The 26235-nt window shown below is 40.7% G+C and overlaps 2 protein-coding genes across 3 annotated transcripts in view; one reads left to right on the top strand and one right to left on the bottom strand.

Moving 5' to 3' along the window:
- Positions 1–567: 567 nt before the first annotated feature.
- On the top strand, positions 568–12169 carry LOC120543938 (complement C1q-like protein 4). The gene is made up of 4 exons (XM_039777365.1): positions 568–793; positions 1277–1327; positions 4856–4990; positions 11654–12169. The coding sequence occupies exons 1-4, from the start codon at positions 706–708 to the stop codon at positions 11941–11943; spliced, it is 564 nt and encodes a 187-aa protein (XP_039633299.1). The 5' UTR covers positions 568–705; the 3' UTR covers positions 11944–12169.
- Positions 12170–23297: 11128 nt separating this feature from the next.
- LOC120544155 (complement C1q-like protein 4) overlaps positions 23298–26235 on the bottom strand; it is a 72644-nt gene continuing 69706 nt past the window's right edge. For both annotated transcript variants that reach the window (XM_039777753.1, XM_039777754.1), the window contains exon 4: positions 23298–23800. In XM_039777753.1, the coding sequence (XP_039633687.1) occupies positions 23523–23800 (278 nt within the window). In that variant the 3' untranslated portion in view covers positions 23298–23522. The remainder of the gene's footprint in view (positions 23801–26235) is intronic.

Genomic DNA, 26235 nt, shown 5'->3' with positions numbered 1-26235 from the left:
TTTTACATTGAATGTCTGAATTTCTGGGCTCCCAGTCGTAAACTATTTATTTATCTACGGCATAGACTGTATAAAACAGGTGTATGGTCGGAAATGTCGACTCTGAAAGATATAATGTTATTTGCTCTATGAAAGACATTGACAAAGATGAAAACAAAGGACATTTACTTGATCATTTTATTTTAGTTAATTTTGCAAAAAGACATTACAGTTTTAGTTAGTTTTAGTGTAATGCCTCGTTTTTATTTTTATTTCAGTTAACAACGTTTTTTCCCTCCTAGTTTTCGTTATTTTGTTCGTTTTCATTAACAATTATAACGGTGGTCAACATACAAACACATGGGAAGATAAGGCCAAGTTTAAAGGTACCATTAAACAATGTAATCATAGATCATCAATGTGTTTATCTTCTCTGAAAATCTTCTGTGATACGGGGGAGAAGTGGTTACACCCTTGTTCCTCAAACTGACATTGGCACATCATGTGAAATATGATAGATTTGTGTTTTGGGGGATGAGGAAATCTCATCTGTGACCTACTTTTTGCTGTAGGCTTCTATATAAAGCTCACACAGGTTTACAGACGGCACAGTTCAACAGTAAGCTGCCAGTGCAAGAATTAAGATCTCTGTGAGTTTTATGCTGTTGTTGCTGCTCGGCTCCGTCTCCCCAAGTTAAAGTGTTGATTGTCAGCAGACTGAGAGATATGACTGAACTAAAGGCTCCAGACATCTACGTTGCGCTGAGAGAGCTGACCGCCTCGTTGGTTCAACTGAAAGCTGACATGGCTACAGGTAGAGTAATGATCTGTTTGCATTGTGTCATAGCAGTTCAGAAATATTCAAAAGGAGAGAAATAAGTATTTTTCTATGTAGTGGAGCAAAGTACAGCTGAATCTACAGATTATAGTCATTTTGGATTAATGTGTAATCATGTTCTAGATGAATGGATGAGTTGTTGGGTCTCTAAAGTGTTGGTCAGTGTTTCCCAAAAAGCCAAAGATGACGTCCTCAAAAGTCTTGTTTTCTCCACAACTCAAAGATATTACATTTTTTGTCACAAAGCGAAGAAACTAGAAAATATTCATATTTAACAAGCTGACATCACAAAAGTTTCACTGTTTTTCATAAAAAATGACTGAAACTGATTCATTGATTATTAAAACAGATATTTCTTTAATAGTTGACAACTGATTCATGCAGCTCTAAACGAATGTCTAAATAAACTGAAGGTGCAGTAAAATAAAGCTGACAAAGAAACTGTCTCTGATTTTGCAGGTCAAGCACAGCTGAAGGCTGAAGTGGACAAGCAGAAGCAACAACTGCAAGGTATTGTTCAACTGTGTGGCATGAAGTTCAACTTATCGTTTATTCTAAATAACTGAAAACTGCAGAGGTTGCAAAATCATAATTCATTTCCGTCTAGTTTTTCTTGCTCCTGGCTTCTTCTAGGAGTTAGAAGACTCTAACTCTAAAAGGCAACCAAATCCCCAGGTACTTGTGGTTACCTACAAAGTCTACCTCCGTCTCTCTCTCTCTGTCTCTCTCTCTCTCTCTCTCTCTCTCAATTTCAATTTTTTTCAATTTCATGTTGCTTTATTGGTGACAAAAAAAATACATCTGTGTTGCCAAAGCATAAGAAACAAACATACATATAAAATGACAAGGAGTAAATACATCTGATGTAATAATAATACAAGAAAACATATTATAATTATGATATAAATGCAGATACTAAACAACTTCTGTGCAGTTCCCTCAGAGGGTACATTGAAACAATATATATAAAAAGAATACAAATAACTAAAATAATAAATTAGAAAAGAAATGATAATCTATACAATTCTCTATTTATTGTTCCTTGTATTGTGGCAGGAGAAGACATATTTAGCTGCTAGCCATGCCGTGTTTTTATCTTCCCCCTAATAAAAAAGGAAGCGTTTTGTCCTCAGTGTAGGTAGTGAAGCCTGGTATATGTTTTTCGAATTTTTGGAAATATTTGGTTCTTAAGCCTTCATATTTGGGACATGTACATAGGAAATGTAATTCTGTTTCGATATCCTGGTGGCAGTGTGTTCAGACTCGTTCCTCTCTTGGTCTCCACACTTTTAAATGTCGACCTCTTTCAATTTCAAGCTCATGGTCACTGACTCGGTATTTTGTTAAAATTCTTATTTCTTTTGGATTTTTTGTTTTGAGATATTCAGCCAATTTGATATCTCTGTTCAGGGATTGATAACAGAGGAGTTTGTGTTGTATTTTATTTTCATTTTGCCATTGTTCTGTATACTCGTCTTTTAATTTAGTTTCAAATCTTTTGATTGAAGACTGAGGATTGTGTCTGTGGCGGCTCTGAGGCTCAGAGTACCTGTCTCTCTCTCTACCTGTCTGTCTACTACTGACTGTGTTTAGCTCAGTGTACCTGTATCTCTCTCTACCTGCCTGTCTACTACTGACTGTGTTTAGCTCAGTGTACCTGTGAGCCAGCTGGTCGAGGGGGTGGACATCTGAACTCTGCTGGTTGCTCAGGAGAGCTTTGTATGCAATGGAATTTTTATCAGCTTGGTTTAAATGCTGCCAAAATTTAATTGACCTTTTTTGGATTTGAATTTTCAGAGGGAATATACCGAGTTCTGCTCTGCATGCATTGTTTGGGGTGTTTGGGCGAACTTTTAGAATCATTTTACAGAATTCCAATTGTAATTGTAATCGAAATCGGGCCCCAAACTTCGCTTCCGTAAAGCATTATTGGTGTTATCAGAAAATTGTAGATTTTTAGCCAAATTCTTGCGGGGATATTTGTTTTTCCAAATTTGCATTTGATTGCATACAAAGCTCTCTGAGCTTTATTACATAGTGTGTTTATGGCCAGGTTGAAACTCCCTGATGCACTAATTTCAACCCCTAAGTAATTATATGATCCCTTTTGTTCTAGTCTGGTGTTGCCCAGAGTGAAGTTGTAACTCTGTCTATTTACCCGAGATCTGGCTCTCCTCTGAAATATCATAACACTGGTCTTTTTCAGATTGACTGTCAGTGCCCATTTCTGACAGTATTGCTCTAGGACGGACAGGCTCTCTTGTAAACCCTCTTCTGTTGGGGACAACAGAACTAGATCATCGGCATAGAGCAGGAACTTGATGTTGGAATCGTGAAGTGTGAGACCTGGGGCTGCAGATTGTTCCAACATTGCTGCTAGTTCATTGATGTAAATGTTAAACAGTGTTGGACTCAAACTGCATCCCTGTCTCACTCCACGCCCTTGTTTAAAGAATTCTGTTCTTTTGGAGCCAATTTTTACTGCACATTTATTTTCTGTGTACAGTGATTTAATAATGTCATAGACTTTACCCCCTATACCGCTTTCAATAAGTTTATAAAAAAGCCCATCGTGCCATATTGAGTCAAAAGCTTTTTTAAAGTCTATAAAACATGCAACTATTTTCCCATTTTTAATTTTGGTGTATTTTTTAATAAGGGTGTGCAGAGTGTAGATGTGGTCTGATGTATGATATTTTGGTAAAAAGCCAATTTGATTTTTACTTAAGACATTGTGCTTGGTAAGGAAGGACAGTATTCTGGCATTAATGATACTGCAGAAAACCTTCCCCAGACTACTGTTCACACAAATGCCTCTGTAATTGTTAGGGTCCAATCTGTCGCCATTTTTGAAAATAGGGGTGATGAGTCCATGGTTCCAGATCTCAGGAAAATAACCAGACTCCAGAACAAGGTTGAACAGCTTGTGGAGGGTTGCCTGCAATGTAGGGCTACTGTGCTTTAGCATCTCAGGGCAGATGCTGTCCACTCCACAAGTCTTTCCAGCCTTCAGAGCTTTCAGTTGGCTCTGTATTTCTATTAGTGTTATTTCGGTATCTAGGGGGTTTTGGTAGTCTTTCACCTTTTCCTCTAACTGGTGAAGATTTTCAACGACTGAGTGTTGTTGGGGGGTGATTGCACTATAATCAATATTCTTATACAAAAATTCAAAGTGAGTTTTCCAGATCAAACCATTTTGTATTGTTAATTTATCTTTAGTTTGTTTTGGACTGAATCTATTCCACAAATTCCAGAAGATGTTATGGTCAATGGCTTCTTCTATTTTGTTAAGTTCTTCAGATCTGTAAAGTTCTTTTTTCTTATTGCTTAGTGTTTTGTAGTATTTTAGTGCCTGATGGTATTGGACCCGTATTTGACTCTCATGGGGTTCTCTGTGTTTTTGGTTAGATAATAGTCTCTCTCTCTCTCTCTCTCTCTCTCTCTGTATCAGCCGCTGATCAACGGGAGCAGACTGGATATCTGCAGCAGGGTGCCTGGGCTGCTGGCAGACTGTGTTCCATGTTTTTACAGAGTGTAAGAGACTCATGGAGTTCTTCTCTCTTTTAACATTTTAGTCAGTTTTTAGTCTTTTTGATGGAGTTTTTACTGAGAGGGTTTTTATAATGGGAGCTGCCTACAAAACGCCCACAAACAACAGTGGTAGCTCCTGAACTACCTCTCAGGTGCCAAAATGGCATTTATATAAGCAGGAAGAACAGGGTGGAGAACAGACAGGGGCAGTCTGGCTCTGTAACATCAGGGCCAGACTCTGTTTAGAGTTCAGCTTTTCTAAACATATTGGAGACATCGATGCTTTTAAACAGCGTTGGTCTTTTAATGACATTGTTTGTTCTGGTGTTGATGAAGAGTTGGTTTTTGCACAAGTTCTTACCAGAAGATATTATTTTTAAACATATACTGAGATTTTAATGCATCAGCACTTTATTTTTTTGTGAAATTATACAAATTATCAATATGAAAATAAAGGGTTTTTCTAAAAAAAACAAATCTCTCTCTCTCTCTCTCTCTCTCTCTCAGTCCGACAGGTTGCATTCTCAGCCTCTCTGCTGGCTGGAGGCCAATTAGCAACTACTGGACCATTTCCCAAGGACACTACCCTGATCTACAAAAACATTATCACCAACATCGGAAATGCCTACAACCCAAACACAGGTACCTCTGATATTCTAACAATATATGTTAGGGATGCCCTGATATGTACAATGAACACATTGATGAACATTTGAGTAATTCAATTTGGCCGATTACAGATATTTAGCAATATCAAAATTATCATTATAAAACAAGTTTTGAAGGATCCCTACAGATATAAACCTTTTAGTTAAAAGTAAGATCATTTTAGTTTAACATGATACAGCCCCGAAATCCCCATCACCAAACCCACCAGACACAATGTAAATAATCAGGACTTTTAGTGTGTATAGAGCCAGCATATCTCCACCAAACTCCATGTAAATAATCAGGACTTTTAGCGTGTATAGGGCCAGCATATCTCCACCAAACTCCATGTAAATAATCAGGACTTTTAGCGTGTATAGAGCCAGCATATCTCCACCAGACTCCATGTAAATAATCAGGACTTTTAGCGTGTATAGAGCCAGCATATCTCCACCAGACTCCATTTAAATAATCAGGACTTTTGTTTAGCATAGTAAGCCAGCACATTTCCACCAGACTCCATGTAAATAATCAGGACTTTTAGCGTGTATAGTAGCCAGCATATTTACCACCGAAATCCATTTTTTGCAGTTCAACAGAATTCCACTGGGGTGATCGCGGTCCAGTGCAAAATGAATGGGACTCTATGGAGCTAGATGGCTAAATTTGTCTCTTTCGCCTGATTGTCGTTGAGAAACCTCAGATTTGATTGTAGTTTTTGCAAGTTCAACATGGGTTATAGGTCGAAAGTTGAATGAACGAGTACTTATGTCCTTTTGATTTCTTACAGGGTGACTCGTTGTTGCCCATAACACGCTAGCATTCTGCTAATGAATGTTGATTGGTCAGTGAAGGACTGATTACGATCAGAGAGCCAGCTTGACGGCATCCGAAGCAGAGCCTGAATATCAGAGTGAATATTTCGGTGTGGTCTTTAAAACATTTGCAAACCTCTTTCTAGCACGTGTATTAACAGGGAGAGCCGAACCTGTCAGCTGTGTTGTCGATGCCTCGAGAGAACAAAGGAAGCGACTCAGAGCTTGCCGTAAAGCAGTATCTCTGGCCGTATATGTGTATGACGTCATTGACATTTTAAAAGGCTTTTTAGAACAAAAAAGCGACTTTAAAAAAATCTAACACACAGCAGTGTGTATTTTTTTAGCCTCCCCTTTTGAATGCAACATTCAAATTACTAGACAAAAAATTATATCCTGAGAAAAGTGGGTTTTGAGGGGTATAGCTCCATAGAGCCCCATTCATTCTGCACTGGCCTGTGAGCGCCCCCCTATATGGAACTGAAACGTTCGGCTTGATTCAGAATGGTGTGCTACTATTTTTATTATTCATAACATTTATAATTTCCGAGATATTCAACGTTTAGCGGACATTTGTTCCCCATTAAAGCGGATGGTCAGAATGTTCAAAGTTGACACATTTTCATACATTTTCAACTGCTGGCTACTCATTCATACATTCACCGAGAAACTCCATTCAAACTTTAAAACGTTCCCCATCTTTCATACATTCAGCATTGGTATTCAACTTTCAAATCCCATTAGTACTTTTTAAAATAATCTGTCTTCATTGAGGCTTAGAAAAACTACCTTTGCCATTTTTACATTGGTGTATGGGATGGAATGTTCGGACTCAGAGGGCGGGGCCCAACTGACAGAGTGGAAAGAGGCAGAAGCTAGATTTTCTTTACCTCGCGATACCATACACAGTTTTAACTCTTCATACATAACTTTTACATCAAAATGTAGGAAATCTTGTGCCCTTTCTAACGATGTGCTTAGGGAGGCAATCTGACTTTCACACGAGGCACAGTGAGCTTCCAAGTGAAGCCATCTCCACCAACTGCCGCACTGCCTCCTGTACTAAATCCTACCATAAATGCCAGGAGGAGAAGAGAAACAGGCCCTTTTCAGACAGCTGCTGTCCTCGCATTTCTTACACCACACACACCATTCTTGGACAGGATGATCAGCAGGGTGTTATGTCTCTCACAGTATCAAACATTAAGAGATAGGAGTTACGGTTTTTGAGCTAGGAGCAGGACTATCAAAGGTGCATCAGAGCCTTGTTTCTGTGAGAAGGCCTCTCTGAGACAAGAGTCGTCATAGCAACCTTTAACTGCAGTTGGTCATGTGACCTGATCCCTGACATGTTGACCAATGCTGTGAAGTTACTGTTCCTAGTCTCTGTGAGAACAGCTGCTGGTGTTGATGCCTGAGGTCAGTTATCAGAGTCAGTTGGTCAGTTAGTCCATCATCACATCATGTTAGCTTACAAATAACACCTCTTCTCTTTTTCCCTCCCCTCCTCCTTTCTTCTTTCTCTACTCCTCTCCTCTTGTCCTTTTCTTCTCCTCTTCCTATATTATTCTCTTCCTCTGTTTGTTGGTGTGTGTATAACTGCTTTCCTTTCTTCCTCTCTTCTTTCTCTACTCCTCTCCTCCTTTTCTCTTCTCCTCTTCCTCTCTTCTCCTCTTCCTGTGTTTGTCTGTCTGTCTGTGTGTGTGTGTGTCTGTGTGTGTGTGTGTAACTCCTCTCCTCTCTTCCTCTGTTCCTCTCCTACACGTCTCCTCCTCCATCCTCTCCTATACTAATGGTGAATTATTCCTTAGGTTTATGGATAATCTTTCATTAACTGAGTTTTATACAACTTTTAATTTCCATTCATACTAGAACTCTCTGAAATAGGAGTAGTCATGGCAACTTTAACTGCAGTTGGTCATGTGATCTGATCCCTGACATGTTAAGCTGTTGCTGTGACATGACTATGTGTGACTGTTTGTGTGGTTGTGAGTGTGTAGTTGTGTGTGTGGTTGTGTTTGTGTGTATATCTCTGTGTGGTTGTGTGTATGTGTGTGTCTCTGTCTGTGTGTGTCTCTCTCTTTGTCTGTGAGTGTATGTATTAAACATTAAGCGATAAACGTTAGGGTTTCCGAGCTCGAAGCAGGACTATCAAAGGTGTGCCACTACTCCTCTCCTCCTTTCTTCCTCTCCTCCTTTACTCTTCTCCTCCTCTCCTTTTCTTCTCCTTTTCCTATCTTAACATCCTCCTGTGTGTGTTTTTGTAAGTTCCTGTGAGTGTTACATTAAATGTAATTTAGCTGATGCTTTTATCAAAAGCAACTTACAATTGCTATATACAGTATGTCAGAGGTCGCACACCTCTGGAGCCACTAGGGGTTAAGTGCCTTGCTCAGCGACACATTGGTTGATGTATCGCAGTGGGAATCAAACCCAGGTCTCCCACACCAAAGGCATCTGTCAAATCCACTGCACCATCACCACTCCTGTGTGTGTGTGTGTGTGTGTGTGTGTGTGTGTGTGTGTGTGTGTGCATTTGTACGTGTGTCAGTTGATTGAGATTACCAAATATGACATATTTCCTGCTTTTCAAACTCATTCATTCTCCTTTAGCTGCTTCTTCATTCAAATTCTGCTTCATCTTAAAATTAACTAAAAATATTCAATCATTATATTCTACATCTTTCAAACTTTCTGGGCATTATTCAACTTTTCAAAAGACATTCAGCCTTTTTCAAAAACAAGATATTCCACATACTAAAGACATTATTCATATTATACTTTTCAATGATATTTATACTTAATAAACCCATTCCCACTTTTTCAACTAAAAACAATTAAAACATGCCACACCTTTCAAACATTCTAGGTATTATTCAACTTTTCTAAGACATTCATACTATTAAACCCATTCCCACTTTTTCAACTATTCTTACTACTTTACCTTCTTCCAACACAATTCAAGTCAGAAATATGACATATTTCCTGCTTTTCAGACTCATTCATTCTCCTTTAGCTGCTTCTTCATTCAAATTCCGCTTCATCTTAAAATTAACTAAAAATATTAAATCATTATATTCCACATCTTTCAAACATTCTCGGTATTATTCAACTTTTCAAAGACATTCAAACTAATTACACCCATTCCCATTTTTTCAACAAAAAAACAATTAAAACATGCCAACATTTTCAAACATTCTGCGTATTATTCAACTTTTTAAAATAATTCATACTATTAAAACCATTCCCACTTTTTCAACTATTCTCACTACTTTACCTTCTTCTAACACAATTCAAGTCAGCAATCAGCAGTGAAGCGTCAGTCTTTCAACATACAGCAGTGCATTTGTGAAATAAGTTAACATCGTTATAACGTGGTTTAAATTGTTCTTAATTATTAAATATTTAATAATTATATTCCACATATTTCAAACATTCTCGGTATTATTCAACTTTTCAAAGACATTCAAACTAATTACACCCATTCCCACTTTTTCAACAAAAAACAATTAAAACATGCCAACATTTTCAAACATTCTGGGTATTATTCAACATTTCTAAGTAATTCATACTATTAAAACCATTCCCACTTTTTCAACTATTCTCACTACTTTACCTTCTTCTAACACAATTCAAGTCAGCAATCAGCAGTGTAGCGTCAGCCTTTCAACATACAGCATTCACACCGCAATTTCTTCAGAAATTGCATTCTCTAGTTTTATTTAGTTTCTGTACACTTTGAATGAAGTGTGTTTTACGATGATAAAAGTCCTGATTATTTACATGGAGTCTGGTGGAGTTTGGTGATGGTGATTTCAGGGCTGTTTCATGTTAAACTAAAAGAATCTTACTGTTTAACTAAAAGGTCTATCTCTGTAGGGATCCATCCCATAATGTTGTCAGACACTTAGAATAATAATCTGAGTCTGTCAGCAGCAACAACAGAACTTTAAGTGGACTCTAACTGCTGCTGAACATTAGTCCTGTAGGGTTACATTACAGCCTGGTTCTTGTTTATTCCTGGACTTAATTAGGGCCCGATCGCCGACAGCGGCGAAGGCTCTATTGAAACTGAAGGAATTATTGTTTCTTTCTTTCTTTCTTTCTATTCTTTTTCCTGTCAAATGAATTGGCTTTTTGAGGGGCTTAACATATTCAAAAACTCACCAAATTTGGCGGTCGCATCAAGTCTGGTGAAAATTTACGTAATTTAAGGGAATTGGGAATAGGCGCACAAAAATGGCTCGCTAGCGCCCCCTAGAAAGTTACAAAAATTTAGCCCCTGCAGTGCGTTTAACGTAGACTCACGAAACTTGGTACACATATGTAACATGTCAAGATGTACAAAAAACCTTATTAGAGCCATACCCTAAACCCAACAGGAAGTCCGCCATTTTGAATTAAATGTTCGAAATTAGTGCGATTTTGGCCATTTCCACATGTCGTACTTTAACGAACTCCTCCTAGAGATTTCATCCAAACAACTTCAAACTCGGTCTGTGCCATCTTAAGATGTTAACGATGAAAAGCTGTTAAAAGAAAAACTTTTCGTCATAGGGCGTGGCCGTGGCGGGGCGGCCATTTTGTGCGTTTCGCCGCTGAAACAGGAAGTGGGTGTAACTCGAGTGTACATTGTCCGATTACCTCGAAACTTTTCAGGATTCATAAGAGTCCAACCCTGAGGACAAATAAAGGCCGATATTTACTTAAAGTCATAGCGCCCCCTAGTGGCAACAGGAAGTAGGCCTAAAAGTCAAGGTGCTATACTTTAACGAACTCCTCCTAGAGATTTCATCCGATGGACTTCAAACTTGGTCTGTACCATCCCAACACCTTAACGATGAAAAGTTATTAAAAGAAAAACTTTTCGTCAGACGGTGTGGGCGTGGCGTGGCGGCCATTTTGAGTGTTTAGCGATGAACAAAGAAGTTGTTGTAACTTGAGTGTACGTTGTCATATCTGCCCAAAATTTCTCACGATTTACAAGGGTCCAGGCCTGAGGACACCTACAGGCCAAAATTGACTTTTCCTGATGCCCCCCGCTGGCATCAGGAAATCTGCCTTATATGACAAACATCATCCAATTTACATGAAACTTAGAATGTGTGGTCTACATGTGATACTAAGCCGCCCCCTATAATATGACCACGCCCACTTACTCAGGCCCCGCCCCCTTTCATAACATTTGAACCGTTTAAGGTAGAGTCTTGTGTGAGGTGTCATTGAACTCAGCACAGACTTCCTTTTTAAGTGGTGATGTTTGACCCGCCCCCTGAGCTTAGGCCACGCCCCCTTTCATAACATTTGAACCATTTAAGGTTGACCCTTGTGTGAGGTATCAATAAACTCAGCACAGACTTCCTTATTCATTGGTGATGATTTGGCCCACCCCCTATGCTTAAGCCACCCCCCCTTTCATAAAACCGTACCCATCTAAGGTAGAGTCTTGTGTGAGGTATAATTGAACTCAGCAGAGAGTTCCCTTTTAATTGGTGATGGTTTGACCCGCCCCCTACATTTTTGCCACGCCCCTTTTCACAGCTAAAGAACTGTATGACGTAGAGTCTTGTGTGAGCTATCGTTGAACTCGGCAGGGAGTTCCCTTTTCATTGTTGACGATTTGCGGCGTCTGAGTGCCGCGCGAATCCACGGTCGTAAGGAGCAGCGTCCGCCGGTAACCCCGACGCGCGCAGAGGCGCGAGGGCCCGTCCATCGCTGCTCGCAGCTTTAATTTAAAGATGTGATTGATATATTGTGCATCCCTAATACATTTCACTTGTATGTTGCTGTTCAAAGTTTTTTTAGTTTTCCATTTAAAATGACAAAAACAAATGTCCAACAGGTGTGTTCACTGCTCCGCTGAAAGGAGCGTACCACTTTGAGTGGACGGTCGGTGCACGTGGAGACAACGGTGCCCACTCTTCAGCTGCTGGCTTGGTCAAGAACTCAGAACACATTTTCATGGCATGGGATGAGCAAGAGACTAAACATTTCGGGACTGCTTCTAATGGTGTCACACTGTTGCTGGAGGTGGGAGATGTTGTGTTTTTGCGTCTGGTGGCTAACACTATGGCGGATGACAACGCATATCACCTCACCACCTTCAGTGGAAATCTGCTGTTCCCCATGTAAGACAGAAACAGCAGCTCTGTGGTAGTCACACAGGTTTTTGTTGTCTTAAACAAGTCTTCATAGAACTTCATAGATTTTCTTTGATTTTCATCTGCATCCAAACAATGATAAGTAGTAATTGTCGACAGGAATCTTTTTTCCTTCAAATATAACATGTAATAATGTTTCTGATTTTCTCTTGTCTCTGTTATTTTAATCAAATAATAAAAATATATCATTGCAATTACATCTGTGAGTGTTTCTTTAATGTGTTTGTTTCAACTTTAAGTTATCGAAAGTAGATGAACAAATTCAACATCATAGCAGCATAAAGAAACAGAGAATGTTAAACTGTTGTAACATATCAACTCTGTACGATGTCCACATGAGATTCTCTGGACAATGGACGGTTCAGTCTCACTTTCTAACATGAAGACACAACAGGAGATTTATCAACTTAAATAAGTAGTTTTGGTGCCTAAATCTAACCAAACTGTGAGTGTTTAACAGCATTAACAATGTTATTTTAGGAGATAAAATCATGTCTCTTGATCAGCTGGCCCACTCAGTTCAAACCACAAATCAATTTCCAAATATAAAATTGTTGGTTTCACAGGTATTGGGAGAAAGTGGCCTATAACATTTACACTGCCGCCGTTAGAGGACGCTCCCTCAAAAGCTAAATGCATTTGACTATAAAAAATACAGATGCTTGTTAAATTAACTTCGATACTTTGTTGTTTTCATTAATTTAGATACTGATGCGTGTGTGTCTGTGTGTGTGTACTCCAAAATTCAGGATTTCAATTTCTTTTAAAGTTTTTGATATTAAAAGTCATTTTTGTGTTCACATAAATTAGCAGTAAAGATAATTCAGCAGTTCAAATTCATGTCTCTAGACCCTTGAGGGTGGATCTCATCAGGCTGCTGCCAGTCATTGGTCCTCACGACGTCATACAAACGTGTGTATGTGTGTGTGTGCATGAGTGTTTGTGTGTGTGTCTGTGTGTGGGTTGTGTCTGTGTGTGTGGGTCTGTGTGTGTGTGTGTGTGTGTGTGTTTGTGTGTGTGTAATTCACCAAATCTTTGTTTAGCAACCGCCAATAAACTCCAAAGAAGAGGAAGAAGAAGAAGTCAGCCAATCAGAGCTGGGAGAGGTCCAATCAGCCAGGTTAACAGGAAACACCAGTGAGGCTGCTCAGAGACTTTAAAGGAACTCTCCTTTCTTCCAGACTGGTCTGAAAGCTGAATCCAGAACCAGGGTGAGAGGGACTCTTTAAAGGGCTATTTCACCGTTGGACAGATGAATATATCTTTAAATTGGGTCACTTATGTAGGAGAAATGTGAAAGAAAATTTGAAATTAGTGGCTTCTAGGCCGAGAAAAGCCAGAAAATGTGTTTTTGGCTCACACCAAGTCCCAGAATGCACTTGCTTCGCTGCTTTAGTGTCTACTCCAAAGCCACGCCTACCCTTTACATACAGACGGTGAGACGATCAACTCAACAAGTGTGTTTTATTGTCATTTCAACCATATACACGAAACAACGTTTCACCGTGGCTCAAGTGGTGTTACACATTTAAAATATATAAAAACGACCTTACATAAAAACGACATATGAACCAGGCTCCGTAAAGTTCAGCTAACACATACTAGCATTAGCGCTTGGTGTAAACACAAGTATAAACACAGCCGTGAATTTGCGTGGAATGTAGAACGGTCGGCATTTAAGTCACAAACTCCACCAGCAGTTAGCAGTTAGTTGGATACGAGCCCCCCATTTCTGCCACAGTCCGTGTTAACACAGCCCACCTCCACTAGTCTTACCCAGAGACAGAGCAGCAGGCCTGGTCACTGTTGTTCAGCAATGATTCCACAACAACAAAAACACAGTTGTCTCTGAACTCACGTTGGGAGTTTCGTTGAAGTTGGATGTAGTCCAGTTTGTTTAATGAGCGGACACTTGCAAGCAGCATTGGTGGAACAGGTGGCCGGCTAGCGTTAGCTTTCCACCGGCACACTCGTTCAACACTCCCCGCTGATGAGGTCTCTGATGAGGCAGCACGGTGGCTCAGTGGTTAGCACTTCTGCCTCACAGCAAGAAGGTTCTGGGTTCGAACCCAGTTCGTCCCGGGCCTTTCTGTGTGGAGTTCTCCCCGTGCTTGCGTGGGTTTCCTCCGGGTGCTCCAGTTTCTTCCCACCATAAAGACATGCATGCAACTAGGACTACAGTTGAAAATTAGCCGACTGGCTAACACTTGAACACTGGCGCATTTACAGAAATGCATTAATGTGCATTGTCCTAATATAAATAAATAAATAAATCTTTTTCTTTACCGGCCAGAGGCATCGAGCACCACCGCTTGTCTCCATAGCCGGCAGGCGAAGCTTGCGTAGTGTGTCGAGTATTCCGTCTGTAATAAAGTTTCCTGCGTATTCTCCGATCTGTACCCATGTATCTCGGTGGTACACATGTGCGGTAGTTTAAATGCACATAATTGTTGTTCTGAAATTTCCTTCGGGAAATTAGCTTCTTGCTGCTGAGAAGCTAAGCGAGAATTCAAGATAGCTGACAATCGTTTTTTCCTCGGCAATCTCCGGGACCCAACCCCCTATGAGCTATGCGGAAGTAGCTCCTAGTACTGGCTGTAGTCCTTTACCTCTAGGCAAAAAACTTCCGATGACGCAAAAATCGTCGTTTTACTTCATCGGAAGATTTTTTACCCAGACCCAGACCCAGAGATCTCTGGTCTCAGGGGGACATGAGGGAAGGAAGCACTGTTTCTGTTTAACCAGAACATCACTTTACCACTCAGAACAATCCCTCAGGTAAGCTGGAGGCCACAGATGGAATATTATGGGATGTAATATTATACTGAGGAAACAAAGAGCAGTGTTTCTACACACACAACTTCACATCCTGGTCCTGAGAGGACAGCGGTTGACTCATGTTTGAGACTAAAGTACATGTGTTGAACTGTAAAATGTATTCAGCAGCGTTTGTGTGAATAACTTCAAACCTTAGAGTGTTTTGTTGAAGATGTTCCCATGAACTTCACTCCATGTTAGTTAGAATAAGTTGTCTTTGTGTGTTTGTTACTGCAGCTCATGATACAGCACGTTTCAGAGGAAGTGGAACCTGAGTTTTCAGCTCGTTATTATATTATAATGCAGAGATAAAAACCTGAACATAAAATAAGAGTGTGTCATAATGTTTCTCAGTCCTGAGTGTAAGGATGATGTCTGGTCAAAGGATTAATTATTATCACAGAAATAATTCTTTGATTTGAAGTAAACAAAAGTCTCAATAAATGTAGTTACACTCTGAAACATTTCCTGTATATTTACAGGAAGTTGAAGAACTGGACAAAGTAATAATATTTAATAATATTTCTCTCTAAAATGTAGCACAGTAGAAGTAGAAGGTAGCATGGAAAAACTCAAGTAAAGTACCTCAACATCTGTAAACACTCTCACACACACAGAAACACACACTCAGACATACACACAGACACATACAAACAAAACAAGTATGTTTTTTTAACTTTTTGTTATGGCTGTGGCTATGACCCAGAAAACAGAGTATCACAACACGGACACAGAGAAAAACGTTTAGAATGTCTTTTAATGATCGTCACGGAAAAAACAAAGCAGCCAGGGACAGTTAGCTGCACTGGTGGAGGAGACAGGACAGCAGCGAGCGTGGGCAGAGCGTGGCGTGTCCAAAAAACTCTCACAGGATTCCGAGCAGGGAGATGGAAGGTCTGAAGAGTGAATGGCTGGCGGAACAGCAGTCTACGGCAACAGGTCTAGTGGTGTAGGGCTGAACAGGAGAACAAAAAACAGACAGGTAAGTGGAGCACGAAGAAAAAGATGAGGCAAAAAAAAACTTACGAGCACAGACAAAAAGTTTACAACTGGGAGCCAAGTTACCACTTTGGTCTAAATACTGCAGCCATGATCAGAGGAATCAGCACCAGCTGAGCAGAGGGAGATTACAGGATCGCCGGCAGCCATGCAGTTAGGTCGATCGCCCGGCCACGCCCCTTGACCTACTTTCAGGCACTCCAGCAAAACAGACAGGCCAACACATTCTCACACCCAACTCGTAAAATAAGGACGTTCGGTCAGGAGCCTTTCTCGTTCTTATTTGACGTTAAAAGTCTCCTTTAGCGTCTCATGTAAACGTGCTTGGTCGCTACTATAAAGCAACTCCAGCAAGCGGGGGAGGAAGCCTCACACGCCGGGAGACGGCCGAATCGTGGAGGTTGGGTTTAGGAGAAAAACAACGGGGAAAGGACGTACTTATTTTACGAGTTCGGAATGAGAACGGGTTGGACAGACACAGGGAAAGAGACAACAAACACACCCAGGACAGGAGAACACTAGCCTGGTTGACACCAGACCCTTCTCAGTTGTAACTGAGAGTGGGTCTAGGAAAGGTTCATTGACAGTTCATTTCCAAAGGGGCGTCACCAACGGACGCCGCCCAAATGCCTCTGGGCGCAATTGGATAGTCCAACCAATCAGACCAATGATCTGGGTGACGCTGCGCTTCGGTAGCCGTCATGTTGAATGTAAACAAAAAGCTGCTCGCTGTTGCTGCGCTATCGTCATCGGTTGTGATTGGTGTAAAGCCCGCCTCAGCAGTTGTGATTGGTGCCTCGATTTTGGGGACATTGGAAATGGGTTTGAATGGGCTCTTCGCCAGACTGACTTGCAGAGCAAATCTCAAATTTGCCAGAAGTTCGTCAGGGTTTACCCAGGCTAGGAGAACACAGCTGCCCCCATAACACTTTTAGTTTTGTTGCTAAATTTGATGATTTGTGATTCTATTTTTCTTAATTTCTGTAAGAATGTTTTTTGTAAAAACTCTTGTTTGATTACTGCAGAAATTCTACTTTACAGTTTTCCAGAAGACAGAATCTGAGAAAATGACAATAATAAAAGTAGAACCACAAAGACTGCAGTGTTTTCCCAGATGCTACGTTCAAGAGTAATTGTAAATCATACAATGGTCTTTAGAAAGACTTATAACCATAATACTGTTGTTTTCTGCCACACGGCATCATTTTGTGATTAATTACATGTCACTTTGCAACACAGTAAGAGAGCAGGGACCTTATTCATTGATACATTTCAATATCTATCCAGCTTATACTACAATGTGCTGGTTGACAAGTAGCTAATGTTTGGTGGGTAACAGTATAAGGCAGGGGTGCCCAACCTTTTTTGACCTAAGATCTACTTTTCAAGTAGCCAACCTCCCGAGATCTACCAGTCCAGTGTCAACATTGCAAACCCACACACATTGTTTCCAGCCTGCAGTAACTAACCTCACAACTCTTGTTGTCAACTACTAGACATCACAACACAAACCCTCCCTCTCTCAAACACACAAACAGACAAATTCCTCTCACAAAGTTGCCAGTTTGCACACTGCGCTGTAGCACAAACCCGCTCTCTCTGCGCCTCTCTCACACACACACTCACACACACACACTCACACTCACACACACACACGCCAATCTGCATGATGAGCAATAGTCATAACTGACCTTAATATGAACCAAACAGAAAAATAAACCAGATATAAAACAGGTAGATCTGAGTTTAAAAAAAGGAAATCACTTTCTACCTTAGTGGGAGACCTGGCACTGGGAGGAGGAGGCTAGCTTCTCGTAGTCAGGAGTGTAGGAGCCGGTTGCAAGGCGTAGGCAGGCTGCAAGGTGGTCATCAGTCATTGTTGATCTGTACTTGGACTTGATGATTTTCATGTGCGAGAAAGCAGACTCGCACAAATAAGTTGATCCAAAGAGAGCTGTCAGGTTCAAGGCACATCTTCTGAGATTGGGATACTTCTCCTCCACCAGTAATTTCCAGAACGCTACATGCTCTCCAGGTTGAGTGGATGTTGATCTGGCTTTGATCTTAATGTCATTTTGCAATGTCAGAATCTCATCCTCAAGAGCGGAGCTTTCCAAGTCGAAAAGTGATTTGACTTTGGCCGCAATGTCACCAACATCAATACTTGGACCAAATGGATAACACATATAGCTGGCTACAGGCTCGATGGATGCAAAGTCAGTAAAACGCCTCTCAAACTCTGACGAGATGCTCCGAATATGCTCCTCATAACGTGCATTGTCAAGCTGTGTCACACCTTTACCTTGACGTTGTAGTTCGGCTTGCATGTGAGGAAAGTTGCGCAGGTTACCACGCTGCAGCCTGCTTGACATCAGCTGTAGCTTGCTTTTAAACATGTTCACTGAACTCATCATGTTGACTACATCTTTGCCCTTACCCTGCAGCTCTAAATTCAATTCATTGAGCTCGCCAGTGAGATCAGTGAGGAAAGATAAATCCAGAAGCCACTGGTGGTCATCTAGCTTTGTATGGTAATCTACATGTTTTGAAAGCTTCAGGAAATCCTTGATTTCAGGCAATAGCTCCATGAATCTGGCCAAAATCTACTACGCTTTAACCACCTAACATCTGTGTGAAGCAGCAGGTCTGTGTGCTCAGCATCATTCTCCTCCAAGTGAGCACGGAAAAGCCTTCTCTGCAGACTCCTGGCCCGAACTGAACACACAATCTTCATTGCAATATCCATCACTTCTTTCATATTTAAAATCTTTCCACACAAGGCTTGCTGGTTCAGGATATCCGGGAAAGATTCACTTTCTTTGCACAGTGCAATGAACCCACTGGTGCAGCCCATCATAGCAGGTGCCCCATCAGTTGTGATGGAGATCAGCTTGAAGAGCGGCAGTTTTGTCTGGCTAACAAATCCCATGAAAGTATTAAAAATGTCCTCACCTCTGGTGTGTGCTTTTAATGGCAAAATTGTGAGTAGCTCTTCCTTGGCGCTCATGTCTTCAAAAACCATCCTGATGAAAACACACAATTGTGCCACATCCACCATATCAGTCGACTCTCACAAATTGGAGGGAAAAGCACTCACACGGTCAGTATCCTTCCTCAGTTGCTCCTCCACGTCCACCGCCATTCTCTCACATCGCCTTGTAGTAGTATTGCGGGAGAGTTGCACTTCTTTAATGGCCTTAATGATCTCTGTTTTATTTTTAAAGTCGTCAAAAAGGCTATCCGCTGCCTCGAGAAAGGCTTCCTTTACCATATCGCCGTCATTGAATGGCTTCTTGCGTTTAGCAAGGACGTGACTGACGCGATAGGAAGCCATAGTTGCGGCCTTACCCTGGGTCTTCGGTTTGGTGAAGATTGACTGCTGTGCTGCAAGCTGTGCTTTTAAATCCCGCACTTTTGTGGCGCGTAAAGGCGTTTTTGCAGGGAAACTCCCTCTCGTAGCTCCCGTGTGCTGTTTTAAAATGCCGCGCCCAGATTCCTTTCTTTGCCAACGCCACCGGTGCAATTGCAGATCAAACATACAGGCTTTGAATGAGAATAAACAAAAAATAATCTTCCTCCCATTCAGGGGAATGAAATGGTAGGTCTTAGCTCGTTTCCCTTCAGCCTTGTTAACATTTAGGAGCGTGTAACCTCTCTGTTCGCAAGCTTCTAGCTACTGTTGACAGCTGTCAACTTCCTGTCCTGCATGGCCACCACGTTAAACGTAGGACGGATAGTTTTGTTTTTATTTTTCTTTTTTTTTGTGGACGTGCGCAGGCAAGGACTCATGATCTCTTAATACATCCATGCTCATGATAGGCTGTAGTGTACATTTAATACAAAATATAAAACACCCACCCAAATTTTCTTTATTTTTTTTTCATTTTTTCCTACACCCCTCGCGGTCGACTTTGGGATCAATCCGCGGTCTACCAGTAGATCGCGATCGACTGGTTGGGCACTCCTGGTATAAGGTACACAGATACACGCACACACACACACACGCATACGCATACACACACACACACACACACACACACACACACACACTAACAAAGAGTACATACATGTGAATATTGTAGTTAAGTAGCGTACCAAAGTGTGTGTACTGTGTTCCACCACTGGTAGTTTCCTGTATATCTGAGTGTGTGTACAGGTTTGATCCTTTAGCTCACATTCATCTCATCTTCACTGAAATCACTCTGACCACTAACTCACATTAAGACTAAGAGTTTGAAAATTGTTGGAAACATTTGGGATAGCGTAAGTACACAACTCAACAAAGTACAGGTATAGTCGTTTTTAGACATTTTAATGAAGAAATGTTACACGTTACTTCTAAATGACGCTACATGGTTGGGGACCCAGAGTGACTTTACAACCAAGTGGTGTAAAGCCTCATTTTTAACCATTAATACGACAAAAACCAAAGAGATGGAAGAGATTGAGCTCAGGAGAAATGAAGAAACATTTTGAGTGCATAAAAAAGCTTGAAACTTGTTAGACTAGTTGGGAGGAGGACCCCGCCTCTTCATGTCATGTTAACTTGTTCCACCCTGCTGGCCTGGAACTTGTCCATCTTGGCAGCCAACAGGTCAGAGACTGATGATCTGTTTCCTCATATTTCTGACTCTGTCCCTGCTTCCTTGTAGAGACACTTAATACACAGTTCTTTTGTGTTTTTAGGAATGAGGGGAAAAAAACTGTTGACTGTTTTCCAATTTAACAACTAGCAGGGCGTGGAGACGTAACAGCACCATTGACCAGCCCCTCCCGGCAGCACGTTGTTCAAGCACCCATCTGTGGACTCGTCCCTCCAGCTCTGGCCATCTTGCTTTCAGTCCGCGATTAGCCGATTAGCTTTCTTTGATTTCTTCATTGCAGTAAGAGTCACCTTTTCACCAGTCCTTCACACGTTTCTCTCTCATTTCAAACTTTCTTTCTGCTGCTCCATTATCTTTTTCGGCTGCATATTTTACTACCTGCAGTTTGTTATCTCTTTTCTTTCTCAGTTGTCTTTAGGAGTAGCATTCTAGTTGTCTAGAGCGCCCTCTCGCGGCTGTAGACGGTAATGTTTTCAGTATGAATTAACATTTAAAACCTTGTTAAATTATATATATTTTGATATATAAGTTGCACCTGACTATAAGTCGCAGGACCAGCCAAAGAAAAAAAAAGTGTGACTTATAGTCCAGAAAATACGGTACGTACGTAGATACGTGGAGTTACTGACCCTACACTGTAGCCTGACGTCACCTCTCAAAAAATGTAACTACATGTCACAGAGGGCAGGGTTGTCTGTCGATGTCTTTACAAAATGTTCTGACAACATTCAGTCTGGACCAAAAGGGCTTCACCAACACTGACAACGTTCAAGTCAACATAATATAAATGTTGATACAGAGGCCTCACCATTCAAACTGCTCATAAGAAACTAAATATAAGATGTAGAAAAGTTAAATCTTTACATTTAGCTTCACTACTCTAGTGATGCTAAAATGTTGCTTCCAGTCAGGTTGACTACTCTTAACATTTATAAAGACTGAAAGGGTTAATATTTAGACTTGTAGTCATCTTTATTAAAAGACTTTGTTAAATGTTTCTTAACTAAAGTGTAACTTTTCTCCTTAACTTCTTCCGGGACATGAACAGCCTCTCTTCAGGTGTCAGGAGTGAAACTGAGTCATCCTCAACATGTGTTGGGTTCTGGTTTCAGAACCCGCTAAAGGCCAATAGCCCCCCCTCGTGGTTAATAAAAAGTACTGCTCTGTCCGTCTCTGTGTGTGTGTGTGTGTGTGTGTGTGTGTGTGTGTGTTTGTGTGTGTGTGTGTGTGTGTGTGTGTGTGTGTGTCACCACAGGCTCAAAGCCATTTTTGCAATTTACATTGTTAAGGACAACATCGCCCCCTTGTGGTTAATAAAAAGTACTGCATGGAATTAGATTCATTGTAACGTTTCACTAAAACCTTAAAGGAGTTTGCACAACGCTCCAACAAACTCCAACTGACTCCAACATTCTAAAGTTGTCAGTTGGTCTTTAGAATGTTCATAAACCATCTGCCAGTCCACACTGCCCAGAGAGTAACAGACAAGACTGACTTTTATCACCTAGTCCTACCTTTTCTTATTTAAGTTTTGGTTTAATATAACATGGATGAAGTGGAGACCTTGTTGAATGTGGTTAAAGTAGTTCTGGTCTACCTGGCCTGTAACGCTGCTAGCCGTGTACAGGAGAGACGGTAATAAGACGAGCCAGGAGGAGACTGTGGTGATAACCTTGGATATTGGGACATGCAGAGCAGGGCCCCCACTGACCCAACTGTTGGAGTTTGTTGGAGCAGTGTGCTAGCTCCTTAAGAGATCATTAATTTGCTTTCAGTTTAAATAAATTATTCATTATTGCATAAAGCTTTAATTAATTAAATATTTTGACAATTCTAGGAAAATACTGCAAGTTTTCTTTATACACCTATTATCACTTTGGTAATTTTTAATGGTTTTCCATTGTGAACTCCATTTATTGATTTAAAAGCAGTAGATTAGAATATTCTGCTTCATGTTATTTAATTTTAATTATTTCATTTGAACCATTTACTTTAGTATTTTGATAAACTTCTGCCTAACATTATATTATCAGGATCAACTTTTACGTGTTCAAGTCTTTTCATTCTCCCTCAATAGAGCTCAACAGTGACCCCCCCCCGCCCCCCGTTTTTTTATCGGCTCTGTTTCCGGAAGTGTTTTTCCCCGTCCAGTTGTTCCAAAGACATTTAATAAATGAATGATATAAAGGGTTTTAAGTCAGGACCTGAGACAACCAGCTACGAGAAGAATCATGACTGTTAAACATTTGATTTGGCTAAAAAAACATTTTGAAAACAGCAAAAAAGGCAAAGTTACAAGACTGTGTTAAAAAACTATCATAGACTTCAATGGTAGAAGCTCGCTCTAGTCTTTTGCGGATTTGCAGGTACGGTAAACGTTTCCAGGGTGACATTGAACATTCGCACCAGAACTGGGGAAGCTCATGATCCTTAAACATATCTCAAAGATATTGATTTCTATCTGTGACGATTCTCACCGGCGACTGTGGATGATAAATCTACCTCGTTAGAGGACATTTAAACGATCCCAACTGACTATCAAGCATTGTCGAGGGCCCTGACTCCAGAAATTGAAGAGGATCCCTGCAATACTATCACTGCCTGACACACACACAAACACACACACACACACACAAAGACACACACACACACACACACACACACACACACACACAAACACACACACACACACAGAGACACACACACACACAGACACAAGCACGCGCACATACACTAATCAACATATTTGTTATTTTGACTTTTTTGTCGCTTTTTCAACAAAAAATAGTTTTTTTCAAAAATGTTTTTGTATGAGTTTGTAATTTTTTTTCGACAGTTTTTTTCTTCTGTTGCTGCATGTTAGAAAGCAATGTCAACAAGAACAATAAAGAAACGCACACAGATGTAATTGCAATGATATGTGTTTATTATTTGATTATCATGACAGAAACAAGAGAGAATCAGAAACATTAACCAGTTTAAAATTTGAAGGAAAAAAGATCCCTGTTAACAATTATTACTTGTTATTATTTGGAAGCAGATGAAATCAGATTAAATCTATGAAGTGCTATGAAGACTTGTTTAAGACACCAAAAACCTGTGTGACTATCACAGAGCTGCTGTTTCTGTCTTACATGGGGAACAGCAGATGGCCACTGAAGGTGGTGTGGTGATTGAAGTTGTCAAACACCACACTGGTAGCTACCAGACGCACAAACACAACATCTCCCACCTCCAGCAGCAGTGTAAGACCATTAGAAACACCCAGAAAACCGGTCCCCTGTTGCTCGTATACGGCGAAAACTTTCTGTGAGTTCTTGACCAACCAACCCGCTGAACCACGGCTGTTGTCTCCAGCGAAATGCCACTCAAAGTGGTACGCTCCTCTCACCGGGGCAGTGAACACACCTGTTGGATGTTTGTTTTTGTTATTTTAAATGGAAAATGAAAAAAGTGTTTGAACAGCAACATACAAGTGAAATATTTTAGATGCACAATATATCACATCTCTGAAACTGGTCCAGTAAGAACCAAGCTGTAATGTAACCCTACAGAGGCCTGTCCTACGAAGCAAGATCTGGTAACGAGGTAACTTCAGGTTCAACCCAAGGTTTTGTGTATCACGACAGTAGATCACTTGTTACCGGGTTAAATCGCCATGGTAACTTATGATGAACATCTAACATGCTCAGGAGCATTATGGTATGTTGGAGATTAGAGATCAACTGGTGTTAAAGCCCCGCCTACTGACCAATAAATACTCTGTTGATAACGGCGTCACCGTTCTTAGAAGATCAGGTGGAGCTCGGTGGGTGGAGAGAGAGAGAGAGAGAGAGCGAGAGACAGAGAGACAGAAAGAGAGAGAGACAGACAGAGACAGACAGAGACAGAGAGAAAGAGAAGCGAGAGGTATACAGACAGAGAGACACAGAGAGAGAGAGAGAGAGGCAGAGAGAGGAAGACAGACAGAGAGAGAGAGAGAGAGAGAGAGAGAGGTGCTCTCATAAAAGTTAAAACATTTAGAGACCGACAACCCTGTTAACCCTTAGATGCATGACCTACTAATACCTACACTCTTCCATGAGTGGGGTCAAAAATGACCCCCAATTAGAATGAATGCGTTTTATGCGGTAAACTTAACAAATATATTTCTTAAGTCAAAAAACTACTTACTAATTGACAATACAATATCACACACACACACACACACCTCATGATTGTGCTCAAGAGTATATTTACATAGTGTGCATGTCTAAATTTAAGGTGGCAAGAGTGATACCTTTATATAAAAAGGGGCCAAAATCTGATCCTGGAAATTTCCGCCCTGTATCTCTCCTGTGTTTAATATAAAAAATTGTTGAAAGGATCATTTATGAGCAAATAGACAGTTATTTAGCAGAGCAGAACCTTTTATTTGACTTTCAATCAGACTTTAGAAAAGCCCATTCCACCGATACCTGTCTGCTTTACCTTTCAGATTTTATTAGGAAAGAGGTAGATAAGGGGACCTTTTGTGGCATGGTGTTAATAGACCTTCAAAAGGCCTTTGATACGGTTCAGTATGATATCCTTTTGAATAAACTCAAAGCTCTGGGATTTTCTCGCACATCTCTGCAGTGGGTGAGGTCATACCTGGTTGGCAGAGAACAGGTGGTAGATGTGGAAGGGACCTTGTCCTCACCTCTTAAATTAACGTGTGGAGTTCCACAGGGGAACATTTTGGGTCCTCTCTTGTTTTTGTTATATGTTAATGACATGCCGTCTGCCATAATTTGTAATTTGTTTTTATTTGCAGATGATTCAGCTATTTTAGTCTCTCATGAAGAGAAATCAGAGGTGGAAAGGTTGCTTAGTTTAGAGCTCCTTAACCTCAGTGTTTGGTTAACAGACAACAACCTGTCTCTCCACCTGGGAAAAACAGAGTCAATTCTTTTTGGGTCCAGGGTTAAACTGAAAGGTCTATGGGGTTTAGGGTAGTCGTAGGTGATGCTGAAATTACGGCCAAGGAAGCGGTTACTTACTTAGGGTGTATACTGGACAACAAACTATCAGGGGACTTTATGGCCCGAAAAATTATCTCAAAGGTAAGCCAAAGGACTAAGTTCCTGGCAAGAATATCCAGCCTCTTAGATAGTAACACCTTGAAAATCCTGGCTGATGCTCTTGTTCAATGCCATCGTGACTATGCCTGTACATCTTGGTATACAGGCATTACTAAAAGCCTCAAAGACAAGCTACAAATCTGTCAAAATAAACAGATCAGAGTGGTCCTTAAACTGCATCCTAGAACTCATCTTCTCCCTGACCATTTCTCCAGTCTTAGTCTATAAGATAAGAAATAACCTGGCACCCAAGTAATTACTTTTCAAAAATGTGTGATACGCATAGCTATTCCACCAGGGGGGGGGTTCCACAGATTACAGGCCCTGCTGTTTTAAGAGCTGTATGGGAAAGTACTCTTTCCTATTCGGCAGCTGTCTTGTGGAATGGCTTACCTTCCAACCATAAATTGTTGAGCTCCTCCTACTTTCATTTTAAATCTTCAATAAAAAAATGTTTATCAAGCCCATAAACAAACTCAAAAGCTCCTTGAAGTACTAGGAATATTGTACTGTTGTTTGTACTGTACTGTCTGTTTATGTGTCTGCATGACTTTCAGGGAATCTAGTCCCTGTTTTCTATTGTGTTTTAGATCTGTTTTATTTGTCTGTCTTGATTATTAGTTGACCCCTTCCTCCTTTGTTCTCAATGTTTTTAGTCCATGTGTTGTATTCCCCTTCCATCTTAAGGACCACAGTGAAAACAAGCCTTTGGGCTTTATTGTGTTTTTATCCTTTTGAACA

This window comes from Perca fluviatilis, chromosome 16 (assembly GCF_010015445.1).
Source record: "Perca fluviatilis chromosome 16, GENO_Pfluv_1.0, whole genome shotgun sequence".
Classification (NCBI taxonomy): Eukaryota; Metazoa; Chordata; class Actinopteri; order Perciformes; family Percidae; genus Perca; species Perca fluviatilis.
The sequence above is the reverse complement of the archived record's forward strand: the minus strand, read 5'-3'. Positions and strand labels throughout refer to the sequence as shown.

Excerpts from the sequence above, each read along its gene's own strand:
- LOC120543938 (XM_039777365.1), top strand. The coding sequence starts at position 706 with ATGACTGAACTAAAGGCTCCAGACATCTACGTTGCGCTGAGAGAGCTG. Across the intron at positions 794-1,276 it reads GAAAGCTGACATGGCTACAG|GTCAAGCACAGCTGAAGGCT; the intron begins GTAGAGTAATGA and ends CTGATTTTGCAG. Across the intron at positions 1,328-4,855 it reads GCAGAAGCAACAACTGCAAG|TCCGACAGGTTGCATTCTCA; the intron begins GTATTGTTCAAC and ends TCTCTCTCTCAG.